The sequence below is a fragment of the Dermochelys coriacea genome, chromosome 1, assembly GCF_009764565.3.
Source record: "Dermochelys coriacea isolate rDerCor1 chromosome 1, rDerCor1.pri.v4, whole genome shotgun sequence".
Classification (NCBI taxonomy): Eukaryota; Metazoa; Chordata; order Testudines; family Dermochelyidae; genus Dermochelys; species Dermochelys coriacea.
Window position 1 is genome coordinate 287,736,476 of NC_050068.2, and position 13,674 is coordinate 287,750,149.

At 43.1% G+C, this 13,674-nt stretch overlaps 1 protein-coding gene across 1 annotated transcript; it reads left to right on the top strand.

The window, feature by feature from the left end:
• The first annotated feature begins 997 nt into the window (after positions 1-997).
• LRRC10 (leucine rich repeat containing 10) lies at positions 998-3,776 on the top strand. Its single transcript, XM_043493484.1, has one exon. The coding sequence runs from the start codon at positions 1,046-1,048 to the stop codon at positions 1,898-1,900; it is 855 nt and encodes a 284-aa protein (XP_043349419.1). The 5' UTR covers positions 998-1,045; the 3' UTR covers positions 1,901-3,776.
• The last annotated feature ends 9,898 nt before the right edge of the window (positions 3,777-13,674 follow it).

Sequence of the window (13,674 nt, forward strand, 5' to 3'; positions counted from 1 at the left end):
CATAACTGACTACATTTAAGCTCAGGACAGCTCAGTAGTTTGAGCATTGGTCTGCTAAACCCAGAGTTGTGAATTCAATCCTTGAGGGGGCCATTTAGGGATCTGGGGCAAAAATTGGGGATTAGTCCTGCTTTGAGCAGGGGATTGGGCTAGATGACCTCCTGAGGTCCCTTCCAACCCTGAGATTCAATGAAAACATTGCCATTGATTTAATTACAAAGTCTTTTGCCAGATGAAAGGGCAGCTAGACACTGGGAGTCAGTGGCAGGAGGTTAGAAGAATGGAGGCATGTTGTGATGGTGAATGTGTTGTATATGGGATTCAGGCAGTATAACCAAAATGCAATTTAGCAAAAAGACGGCACACAGCTAAAAGTCCCAGCAGCTCTAGTAAATACAGTTAAATTAAGAAAGTAAATACTGAGGCAGCTAAAGAGCACTTTGCCAAGTATTTATCTTAAATGTATGAGATAAGTATTGGGTGGCAGGTCACACTGTTCAAATGTGTATTTGGCACTTCACAAAGTAACTCCATAAAAGTTCCACTGGTCTGGAAAGTTAGTTGAGTCTTGACAGGTATTCTAAACAGAATCAGATTCCATCTGACATTCCCACTCAGTCTGCCACAAGATTAAATGTTTAGTTTAAATTAAGTTTAAAAATTCACTCTTCAGTGATGTTTACTTTCCTTAGCCAATCCCCAGCGCTGGTACCAGCCGCGCAGACAGTGTGGCTGTATCTACAGAGAGGCAGGGAGCATTTGAGAAACTATTTTTGGTCAAGTGTAGTGCAATTTTAGAACTTTTACAGTCTTCACAGGGAAGATGACCTCTTTTCTGTGTGTGAGAGAGACCTGTTCTCCGAAAGTCAGGCTGTCTGCACTTCCCATCACCAAGCACTCATTCGGTTATCAGCAACATTTCAGAGCTCTTGAGATTAATGACTGTTGCCATGTAAACTGTGTATTATAACGGGAAGAAGGAAATACCAGCAGGACAGTGCACAAAGTAGAAACCAGGGAGAGTTCCTGATGCTCCGGGTTCCACATGGTAGCAGTGATTTTAAATGCAGACAGTTTCAGTATGGGCAACACGCTGAGAGCAATCATTGCCTTCATCCCTTCTGATGACTGTCAGAAATATCTCCTGGGAGACCTTGAAGAGATGCCAATTGATAGAACGGTGGATCTGAGCAGCAGGCAGCTGAGGAGATTTCCCTTGCATGTTTGTTCCTTCAGGGAGCTCGTCAAGCTGTACCTGAGTGACAATAACCTGCATCAGCTGCCCCCAGAGCTAGAACAGCTGCAGAACCTCCAGATCTTGGCGTTAGATTTCAACAACTTCAAAGCGCTGCCCCTGGTGGTGTGCACCCTGAAGCAGTTGTGCATCCTCTACCTGGGCAACAACAAGCTCTGCGACCTGCCCCAGGAGCTCAGCCTCCTGCAGAATCTCAAAACCTTGTGGCTCGAGTCCAACTGCCTGAGCTACCTTCCCGAGGTAGTGTGTGAGCTGAGCCTCCTCAAGACCCTGCACGCCGGCTCCAACGCTCTGTGCACGCTGCCTGCTGGGCTGCGGTGCCTGCAGGAGCTGCGCACCATCTGGCTCTCCGGCAACCTGCTGGCTGACTTCCCCCCGGTGCTGCTGCACATGCCCTTCCTGGAGGTGATCGACGTGGATCGGAACGCCATCAGGTCCTTCCCCAGCCTGGCTCACCTCCCCGGCCTCAAGCTGGTGATCTACGACCACAACCCCTGCAGGAATGCACCCAAGGTGGCCAAGGGGGTGCGCAGAGTGGGGAGGTGGGCGGAGGAGACCCCCGAGCCCAGGAAGCGCTCTGAGCTGGGCAGGGAGGAGGAGACCGATGACAAGGAACTGCCACTTCCCCCTGACAAGCAGCCCTAGCCCTGCTAAGGATCAGCCAGGCAGCTCTTGCTGGTGCTGCCATGGGCAGCTGGCAAATTGTCACCTGTGCCCTTCTCCTCTGGCGGCGCGGGATTAGCGCACCTCTGGCTGGTTACAGCAAAAATGCCTTTTAAATAGAGCGTTTCTTCACCTCCTGCTACCTCAGCTGTTAAATGCACACAATAGTGCCTAGACTGTTCTTCACAACAGTATTTTAGAGGCCTGTATGATCTCAGTTAGTAGGTGTAGTTATTTAAATAGATGTGCTATCAAATTTCTCCCTTATCCCAAAAGCCTCCTAACTTTGGGCTAAAACCCAGCACTTCCTTTTGTAGGATGAACAGGTGAAAAATACTGTATACAGCCGACCCTTTGAAGTGACGGAACGGATTTGCATCTAGCAAAATCCCTTTTATTCTAAATGCCGCTTAAGAAAGCATGACTGAGTGAGTTTTTCCTTCCCCTGATCATGCTGTAGCACTCGTGAGCACTTGCCGCCATACCCCTTATGTAGCCTGTATCAAAAGAAGTGTTTCTCCTGCTAATGATTAAAGGGATCTCAGCAGTTTGTCAAGACTCCCTCTTCTGCCTGGAAAGGGGGTGTAGCAAACATCTTTTGACTGTCCCCAACTAACACCTAAAATGACTAGACTAAGCCCGAGAGAGAATGAGGTTTTTGTTTTACTATGTGCCTTTGCCAGCACTTTATGCAGGGTCATTTCTCCATTCTGTGGGGTGGGTTTTCACACCTGCAAAAGGAGTTGTTTTGTTTTGTCTTTTGTAAAACTACAAAAATTGGCAGAGCGTTTTACAGGTGTAATACCTAAATATGGCCCCAAACCTGCAAACACACCTATGCTTAACTACAGCTAGCCCCGGCCTTCAATGGGACTACTCCCCTGCTAATCTTTGCACAACTGAGGCCTGTACTTCTCCCACCACACTTGGAAATTTACTAAATTGCATGTTTTGTGCTAATGTGCCCTGGGTAACAACGACTGACTCAAAATGGGTTGAAGTTATGTTTACTAAGTTATACTTGCAGAGACTGTTCTTTTGATTTATAGTATTTTTTTATATTCAGCACCAAACTTGACAGGTTAATGGGGTTTCACTGGACCTGAACAGCTACCCGGTCTCTGTCATCTTAACAGCACAATACACAAAAATGACAGTTAATTTTCTATAAAAGGTTTGATTTAGTGACTTTTTAAAGTCATTTACATTCTTGAAAGAATATTTGGAAAGTAGAAAATCAGTTAGTACTTGCTGTCTAATTAACGTGAAATCTGGGTTTGGATCTGGCTAGTACCCACCTAATGTGCTTCCTATTTATTAAACTAATGAATTGGAGTTGTACTCAAATGCCTTTAGCAGAGGGAAACTGTATTGCTCTGGAATTAACTGGATTACTTTTCTCAAAGCTTTTGCCAAATCTTGTTCTGCCAAATTAACAATCATTTCTTTAGTGAAATAAAGAGAATAACATTTGGATTTTATATATGAAGATGCACGCCTGCTTCTTGTTTCCACTAGAATTAATGTAACTCTTTCCTGTTTGGTCTAATTGGGGCATCTTTCCTTTGCTACACATATGAAATCTTATTACTGGGCAAGAAACTGCAACTTTTTTATTTTGTACAGCTGTGTAACATTAAAATAAGCCCCGGCAGTACTGATTGTCTATTTCAGCAATCTATAACAGCCCTTTCACTAGTTGCCCTCGGAAGAGCTGTTGAAATATTTTATTCAGCCTTGGGCATCACTGCCCTTTAGACATAATTTAGATCAGTGGTGTCAAACTTGTGGCCCTTGAGGGTGCTTGAAAATTATTTGTGAATTGAGAGTATGTTCCCTAAGCCATACCCCATAACTTTAAAAAAAAAAAAAAAAAGGAAGGAAGGATTTAAATCAGCCCTATCACAAGGCTACATTTCTGCCTTCTCTTGCCACTCCCCTTTCAATTTTTGAACAATACAGGATTGCAACTGTGCCTCTCAGTCCTGGTTGTGACCCCTTGATGTTTGGTGCTGCGACTGATAGAGTTGGACATTAAGGCTGGGATTCACAAAAGCTATTTATAGGCGTTGGCTCCTTAACTATGTTTATGACTCCCATCCTAAATGACCATAATCACTGCATGTACAAATAGCTGCAGTGGGGCTTTGGTGACATTGATTGTTACTGCGAACACTTACCAGTCACTGCCAGTGAAAGTCATGTCTGTATTTTGACTGATGTAACCTTTTGAAATGCTATATTGTACATAGATTGGCGGGTTTAATACAGACATCAGCAAATGGGACTTCAGATACTCATGTAAAGTTATTAGAGCCACAACCCAATCGTCCGTCACTTATTTTACTATCATCTTTTGATGTGCTGATAAATTCACAGAGTGAACAAATTAGAAGACTGGAGTCAAACCAAGCTTTACAGCTTCAATAATTACATAAGGGAGTTCTATACTAAATGGTGAGCCATTTTTTCCCCTATAAAAGTCCTTACAGGTAAGAAAGTGCAAGGCTGGTTGTAGGCAGTAACAATGGCAACTCTATGAAGTTAATATTCAGTATACATATTAAAATAAATTAATGGACATACACACAGTCTTGCACTTGAGCATTTAGTTTCACTTCACTATTTTTCTCAGAGTAGAATAAACCAAATTGATGTAGATTTCTAAACAGTGGGAAATCTATATAATTTGTATTTATTTATATTATAGTAGCAGCTGGAAGCCCCAAGCAGGGTAGGCTGAAATCGTATAAGCTACAATAAAGGTGGGTCTGAGAGATTTGAAGAGAGCAGTAGCCTCTTGGATCAATTCAATTTCATACGGAAGAGAACAGAAGGCAGCATCCTGCTCGGACAGATATAAAAAAGAAAGCAGCATCAGGCCCTAATTTGAATTAAATAGAAATTCCATCATCATTGCTAGTTTCCAGATATATCTGAGAGAGACAAGCCTGAGGATGTGATGCTCCATCTTAAGCTAGCTGGCTGGGATTCTATTCTTAGTTTTGGTAGCCTGCAGCTCGGCAGTAAAAATGAAGGTGGCCAGAGGACCGTGTGTGCTACCTTTCAGTACCAGACTTAAATTTTTATCTCATGGCTACACGCTTAAAACAGAGTGAGAATTGAGCAGACATTACAGATAAAGCAGGTCAACTATTATAGAAATATCTGAGTTTTTAAATGTCACAAGCATTATTTTTATTTCTAGCTGTAATGGATAATGCACTACCAGATCTTAGCCCTGTGTCACTACTGCAAGACTGAGTATTCGCCATGTAACTGTGCAGGATCACATCACCTATGGGGGAACAAATATTTATTTAGTAAGCTGTGGGAAGATCTGCAGTGTTTGAAAGATCAGACAGCTCGCAGTGGAGCTGGAGTAAGGGGCAGAGTACAAATGCAACAGTCAGAAGTGCATGATAAATGTCATTACCACATGAATGTCATCACATACAGTGTACTTACAGATGCATTGTTTTCAAATATTGTAACAGATAGTAAGTAACATTGTTCAGTCTATTTAAACAATTCTAAGATTTTTCCGATTGATCTATCACATCTTTCCAGAGGATGTTGTGTTAGAACTCCAGTGCAATATATACATATCAGAAGATTTGTAAATTTCAGCTAAACACTGCTCTATCTTAAACACCTGTCCCTGAAATGGATGAGACAACACACAAGTCTCTGGGCAAGATTATTTTGGACTGGTTCCAAGGTGTCCTTTTCTAGATAACATCGACATTTCTGTCTTGTAGTTGGCAAGAATAGCTTTTCCAGGCCAAATGTAACCATGTGATGAAGAGCACCACCTCAGAGTGATCATGAATCATGAATAACCTTCATAACAAGGAAAATTACAAAACTAGGAACTAGCAACTTGAAACAAAACAAAAAAAATAAAACCACTTCTATGAAAGTGTTCAACGAGAATGGCAATGAGAGGGAGGGTCTCTGACATCGCTTCTAGGAAGGTGAAGAGGGTCCAGGGGGATGTACCAAGATATCCTTGACAGGAGGCCTAAACATAACAAATAGTTCCACTTATCTGTGATGCTAATTCCTCTTGTTCCCAGATTACAACAGCTTCTGAGCAAACCATTCCCCACCTCCTCCCTGGGCCAACAGGAAGGCTCCCTTCAGCACTTATATAGCAGCAGCTCCTTTTTAAAGGTCGCTGCTCTAGTTACTGCAGTGGCTCTTGAACTTTTGTACTGGTGACCCCTTTCACATAGCAAGCCTCTGAGTGCAACCCCCCTTATAAATTAAAAACACTTTTTTATATATTTAACACCATTATAAATGCTGGAGGCAAAGCAGGGTCTGGGATGGGGGCTGACAGCTCATGACCCCCCCATGTAATAACCTTGTGACCCCCTGAGGGGTCCCAAACCCATCTGAGAACCCCTGAGTTACTGTAATCCAGTTCCTGAATTCGGAACTACTAACCAAGTTATCAATCAGTAAGGCGCCTGGATTGCACAATTTTCTTAGGCCCCTTCCCTTGCTGTACAAAACACTCTTTCAATTTTCCATTTGTCTAGGACACATGTTTGTGAAGAAAACCTTGAAGGCAGAACTGAGAGCAACCACTACAATATTGCCTTTCCTGCATCTAGAACCTGACCCACAGTCTTGAGACTGGATCAATGGTGCCAATTCAGGGAGACTTTAGTACTACTAAAAGTGCCCATAAATGATTGAGTCTACTTCCTGTCCTAACAAATCATTCTCTTAACTAAAGTATTTAGTTCTCTCTCTGACAAAGACAAAAGAAAAAATGGGTACTTCCTGTACAGAAACTGTTGTTCTTCAAGATGTGTTGTGCACAAATACCTTCCGCTGTGAGTGTATGTGTGCCCAGTGCATTCAAGTTGGAGACTTTTGCCAGCAGTACAATGAGGTCGTGCACGTGCCCCTGCTGTCTGGTGAGGGCATAAAAGGGGCTACTGCCTCCCTCTCTGCTCCTTCGCACCACTATACGTAATGTCTGTAGTACCGGGAAGCTGGGAGAGTCATGGAACATATCTACACAACATATCTTGAAGAACAACAGTTACTGAACAGGTAACCATTTTCTCTCTTTCAAGTGATTGTGCATTCCACTGTAGGTGACTCATCAGCATTTCCCTTACAGATGGAGGGATTTTGGATTATCTAAACAGAGACTAACACCAATTTGCCAAAATTTGGTGCGTCACAAGCAGGGATGTGAAACCCATAAAAACCCATGTTTTTCCAAAATTGAAATGAAACATTGAACTTCAGTTTCCCTAGCCGGAATATATATAGATATCAGTTGAACAAAATGTTTTATTGATACAATGGAACCCTGTATATCCAATCTAATTGAGACCAAGGCCAGACTGGATAATCAAAAATTTGGATAATCTGGGGTTCCCACTGTCAACCCCAGTTCAGTTAATATAGAGAGCCAAATAATGGAGGCTCGGATAAACAGGGTTCTACTGTATATGTTTTTATTTTTTCCACAAAATGTAAAACTAAAGATTCTCTATAAAAATGCAAATTCTGTGTTTTTCCATAGCAAACTGATTTATAGGATCCCTGGTCATGAGATGTCTACGATACTCTGCACCCCATATTCACCATAGTGATATGATTATGATATTATGATGCATTTTGTACAAAATATGTCATGTGAGGTATCAATGGAAAAGTTATGGGTTGCTGAATATGAATTATCCTATGTGTATGAATGTATAATTTTTATATCTGGAGTTATGAATATTGACTATACATCTACATTTCAAATGTGCTTGTTCCTGGGTATCTAATCTAGCCAGAGTCTATTTAAGGTAATGGCCTTTAAGCAAAAACAATAGGCCATGGGAAAAGCTTAGCCTCACCTGATGAGCTTTCCTGTTGGCACTTCAGCCAATGTATAAACAATGGCTTCTATGACTCATCAAAGCATGCAGTGGCAGGTGACCAGATCACGTGATACTGGACTCCATCTTGTGCCTGTATTTTTCCACTAACTGTGCTGGGGACTTTGCTTGGGACAATGAAGTTCCCTCCACTTGGAAGAAGCCATAAAAGGGGGAAGTTGGCAATCACCAGTTGGCCTCACTCCCCTTACATCTAAACATCTGGAAAAACCATAGGAACAAAGACTGAACTGGGGAAGAGGGTCCCAGGCAGGACAGTAGAAAGCCCTGCCTGTGTATGGAAGATGGGTGGACCGTTTGTACCATTAGGGTGAGACACTGCTTGATTCAAATCCTGTCTAGTTTATAGAATTTAGATTGCAATTTTGTTTATTTTTTAGGTAAGCAACTTTGATGTGTATGCTATTACTTATCACTTAAAATCTATCTTTCTGTAGTTAATAAATTTGTTTTTATATTTTTTACGTAAAACAGTGTGTTTTGCTAGAAGTGCTTGGGGAATCTGCTCAGGAACAAACTGGCACATTGTCCTCTGAGGGGCAGACTGGATAATAAACTTACACTGGTCAGGCTTTTGACTAGGACAAGCTCTGGGGTCCTAGGCTGTGAAGCGGGGCTGGCTTGAGCCTCTCTATTGTTAGTGCATTAGTGGCTGAGAAGCATTAATGTAACTGAAGCAGGTTGTGTCCCTGCCTGTGTAAATGTTTGTGTGAGTGCAGGTCTGGGAGCAGTCTGCAGGTGGTGACAGCTTCACAGTGTGAGAGGGGATCCAGATTGGTATACCAGAGGGCACAGCAGTACGCCAGTTCCAGGTTGTATCCCCAGAACGTCCATCACAATGGCATAGAGTGGAAAAGATACACACAGACAGCCATGTCGCTGCCTTGAGTACACCATCTACTGGAACTTTGCTCAGAAAAGCTAATGAAGTGTACAGCCTTGTGGAGCAGTTATTCTCGGTGTAGGAGAGACTTTAGCAAGATTGTAGCAGATTTTAATGCAGTCAAAAATCCAGTGCGAGATTTGCTGAAAGGACATTGATTGACCCTTAGTTCTGCCAGCATAGGCTACATAAAGCCTGGGGGGAAGTTCTGAAGGCTCCAGTGCAGTTCAAGTAGAATGCCAGAGCCCTATGAACATCCCAAGTATAAAGAATAATCTCAGCTTTAGATTAACGGGGTTTTGGGAAAAACACCAACAGATTAAATGTTTGGTTTTGATAGAAAGCTGACACTAACCCTAGACAAACTTAGGATGTGGCCTAAGGGAAACCTTATCCTTATGGAAGACTGCAAAAGGAAGGTCAGCCAGAGCCTTACGTTCTAAAACTCTCCTTGCAGAAGTAATTGTCACAAAAAACTCTTGTCTTAGACAATAAAGAATTAAGTTATAGCCATAGGGTCAAAAAGGGGGGCATCTATGAATTTGGAGAGGACCAGATTTAAATCCCACACACATACAGGGGCAGACACACGATGGTAAACATTGATTAGGCCTTTCAAAAAACAGAGAAATGAGCAGATAAAAGAAAATGGAAAATTCATCTATTGGCAGATGTAGTAAAAAAAAAAAAAAACCACCCCAAAACCCAGCTGAACTCTCAGAACTAACTGAAATGCCTAACGATTTCAAGTGTAAAATATAGTCCAGCACGTGTAATCTCCATATGAAGATTTGAGAAATGCTTGGAGTGCAACTAAATCAAAAATCTCTTCTACTTCACTGTGTACATGGCTCTAGAGGAATCCTTTCTGCTGCTTACCAAGATAATCTGAACTTCTCAGGAGCACGATTTTTTTGAAAATATTCAAACAGAGATCATCCATGCCATAAAGTGGAGAGCCTTCAGGTTGGGATGCAGAGACTTTCCTTGATTTTGATATAGAAGATCTTTGACTAGCAATAAAGTTATGGGCGACTGGAGGAAAAGCTGATAGAGGTCCATGAATCAGTACTATCTTGGCCACACCATTGCAGTAAGGATTAATCGTGATTGGCCTTGTTTCAGCTTCTTGAGCTCCCTCACAATTAGAACAGCTGAAGAAATGAATATAGGAGATGACTGGACAATGGAAGAAGAAAGGCATCTGTGATGGAATGTCGGCTGCAGCCCTGGAGTAAAATCTCATGCACTTGTTCAGGTTGTTTGTGAACAAGTCCAATACTAGGTACCCCCAGCAATGGAAAAATCTGGAGAACATCCTTCCTAATTGCTCAATCCTGTTGGTCTATGACAGGGATTGGCAACCTTTGGCACACAGCCCACCAGGGTAAGCCCCCTGGCGGGCCAGGCCTGTTTACCTGTCGCATCAGCAGATTCGGCCGATCGCAGCTCCCACTGGCCCATTCGCTGTTCGAGGCCAATGGGGGCTGCAGAAAGGTGCGGCCAGCAAATCCCTCGGCCCGCACCACTTCCTGCAGCCCCCATTGTCCTGGAGCAGCGAACTGCAGCTAGTGGGAGCCATGATTGGCCAAACCTGCAGACATGGCAGGTAAACAAACCGGCCCGGCCTGCCAGGGGACTTACCCTAGCGGATCATGTGCCAAAAGCTGCCGATCCCTGGTCTATGAAAACCCTGCTGAGGATATCCACTTCCGTATTTCTCACTTCTGGAAACTTTGGGACAAATGCACAAATTACATAGGATGACAGGCTCCTGGCACAGTTGAGGTGATCTTGCACCTCCCTCTTTGTTCAGGTAAAACATGGTAATGTTGTTGTAAGAACTTGTAACATCTGTAGGGAAACCAGTCCTGGTATTTAGGACTGGTAGTGGAAGACCTGTAGGGTGATCTGAAAGAAGTCCAAAGATGAAACAGAAGACACTTCAGAATAGGAACAGTTCTTATTGGGATTCTAGGTGGTTTGGATATCAGAGACACACGAGATTCCAAATGTCAATGAATAGATCGGCGCCAGCATAACCACAGAACACACTTATGGTGCTGGGTGCACTGACAGCACTGGGAGCATTGTTGAAGTCAGATGCCACAATGTGTCGACAGCGGAGCAAACACTGGAGTTGGCTGCAGCAAATGAGTGACAGGTAAAGAAAGACAGACAAAGAAGCCCCTTGCCAACAAGAAGGCACCTCAGGTAAATGTATTGGCACAGATGGTGCCAGTGGAGCCAAAGCACACTGAATCAACCCAGGGAAGAAGGACCCAGCATGGTGAAAACACTGGTCTCAATGGTCCCGAAGGAGATGGAATCAATGGTGCTACCTCAGAAAGGACTAGTGAGCACCTCGCTTTGTGAGGTCTCAAACTGGAGGACTTACCAGAAAGTTTTCTGGGAGAAAACCAAAACTTACAGGTTTCGTTAGTCAGAATATTTGGAACATTTCAAAGCTGAAACAGAAGACAATGCATGCTAGATTTAGAGTTCCCTGTGTCACAACTAGGGCCCAGCTGAGGTGCAAGTCACATTGCCTCTTTCATAAAGTCAATCTTAAGACTACTCTTTTTCAGTCCTGGTGGGGAAGGAGGTAAAAATAGAGCATCTGTCCCTCACCAAGAGAGATCAAACTATTCTTGTGCCTATCCGTGACAGAGAAAACAGCCAAGCATGTGGCACATTGTTTAAAACCCAAGGACTTTTTCCATAATAAAATCCCTCCAGGAACCGGCTAAACTTCAGCAACTATCTGAACTACTAAATACCAACTATACCTGTATACACTAAAGCTATGGAATGCTGGCTAACAGAAGTAAATGCTATATGGAGCTCTCACTGTCTCCACAGGCAGTAAGAAGGAACTGACAGAGGCAGCAAATATGTCCCTTTTATGCCCTGGCCTGAGAGTTAGAAAGCAGGGGCACATGCACCACCTAATGGTACTGCTGGCAAAAGTGTCTGATTTAGTGCACGGTCACAAATACACCTGTCTATAGTGTAATATGTATGCGCACAATCACTTGAAGGAGAATAAGATTTCTTTTGTGTACGCACTGTTTACATATTGTGACAAAGCTCTGTCCTTGCCTCCGTGGGTCCCGCGTTTCCTGGCGGATTTCGCTAGCCTCGGAGGCTCACTGTGACCCTGCACGTAACCCTTCTTTCTCTAGAGACAAGGGTCACAGTCTACTGAGCCATTTTCATCACAAGCCAGCGAGGGAGATGAGGAGAAGTTATCCTTCCTTGCACAGTCTCTGTTGTCTCCCAGTCTCAGTGATTAAACAGGAGGCAAAGGTGAGGGGAGGGAGCCCAGGGCCACCCTCTACTCCAGGCCCCAGCCCAGGGACCCTAATAGTATCAGCTATGGTAGCTGACCTTTTAGAAACATGACATGTACAATTCCCTGGCCTACTTCCCCCACAGCAGCCCTCACTTCCTCAAGCTCCACTTCACCCTTACCTCAAGGCTCCTTCCTTGTGCCTGATATGGTGTGTACCACTCAGCCTCTCCAACAATGCAACTTCTTCCCACAGCTCCTGATATGCACACCCACCTGACTGACTGGGAGGCTTTTAACAAGTTTCAGCCAGCCCCCGATTGGCTTCAGGTGTCCCAATCGACCTAGCCTTCTCCCTGCATTCTGTAAAGTTCTTAATTGGCCCCAGGTGTCTTAATTGACCTGGAGCAGCTTCCATTTCACTTAACCTGGTACCTGGGATTCGTTTAGATATATTAGCTCCAGGCTATCTCCCAATACTTTTCTATAGCCATCTGGCCTTGCCCCATCGCAATATACACAACATTGCATTTGCAACTCAGCTTCAGATTCTCCCTAATGCCAAGAGCTAAGAACCTCTTCCCACCACTACTTCCAACAGTGCCAATATTTAAACTAAGATGAAGTTTTAGTCTGAACACATTATATGTAATGAATGTTTAGATAAATGCAGAATGACCCAAGTTACATATACCAATACTAGTGCCAGCCACGATTAACCATGTATGTATTCTTAACCATCATCTCATTTTAACTCAAGCAGCGTCAGACCTTGCAAGTATTTTACTTCTGCTAGATCAAACTGTCACCTATGAAACAGGATATATAAGAGCGTGAGCTGGAACTCTCAGGCAAAGAATTGCCTGTAATTAAAGCAAGGTCTTTGTGGGCAAGCAGAAACATTGCTTATTGTATCTAGAAGCAGTTCTCATTCTGTTGCTTATCAATTGAAAAAGACACAGCAAAGGAAATTTAGAGAAGCCCTGCTTTACATGGGGGCATAATTCACATTTGTTATCCGATCATAGAAGGAAATGGAATGAGAAGTGGGAGAAATGTTGTGTGCTAGGAATTTTGTTAAAATATGCAAGTGTGCTAGTGCCCTCATTTAGAATCGGATTTCAATGTACGCAACAGCACGTATCTAAAGGTAATAATGTTCTAAAATTCTAGTGTAAAGAAAACATACTGTCTAACACATACTGAACTCTTTAGAATGCGTTAAAGGCAGCATGATTTGTCTCCACTGAAATAAAGTTAAATGTGTTGTCATCACATCTTTAAATCCTAGTTTAGACAAGGCCAATGAGGGAACCAGATAGAGTAGCTTTTAGAGTAGCAGCCGTGTTAGTCTGTATTTGCAAAAGAAAAGGAGTACTTGTGGCACCTTAGAGACTAAACAAGTTTATTTGAGAATAAGCTTTTGTGAGCTACAGCTCACTTCACCGGAAGCAGCATTACTTGAGTTATTTAAATTTGGGAGTGGGGGAACATGGCAAAATACAGCCAACTATGGCAGGTTTTACCGCTCAAAATAGAAGACATACCTCTTATGTCTGTGGCGTTCAGGGGGTTGTTAAGTGCATGACTAACTGCAAAAACAGTTAACGTATCTTAGGAGAAAGAATACAAAAAAGTTATTCAGACAATCCCACCTTTCAATCCA

What these genes read in the sequence shown, in the direction of transcription:
- LRRC10 (XM_043493484.1), top strand. Translation starts at nt 1,046, where the DNA reads ATGGTAGCAGTGATTTTAAATGCAGACAGTTTCAGTATGGGCAACACG.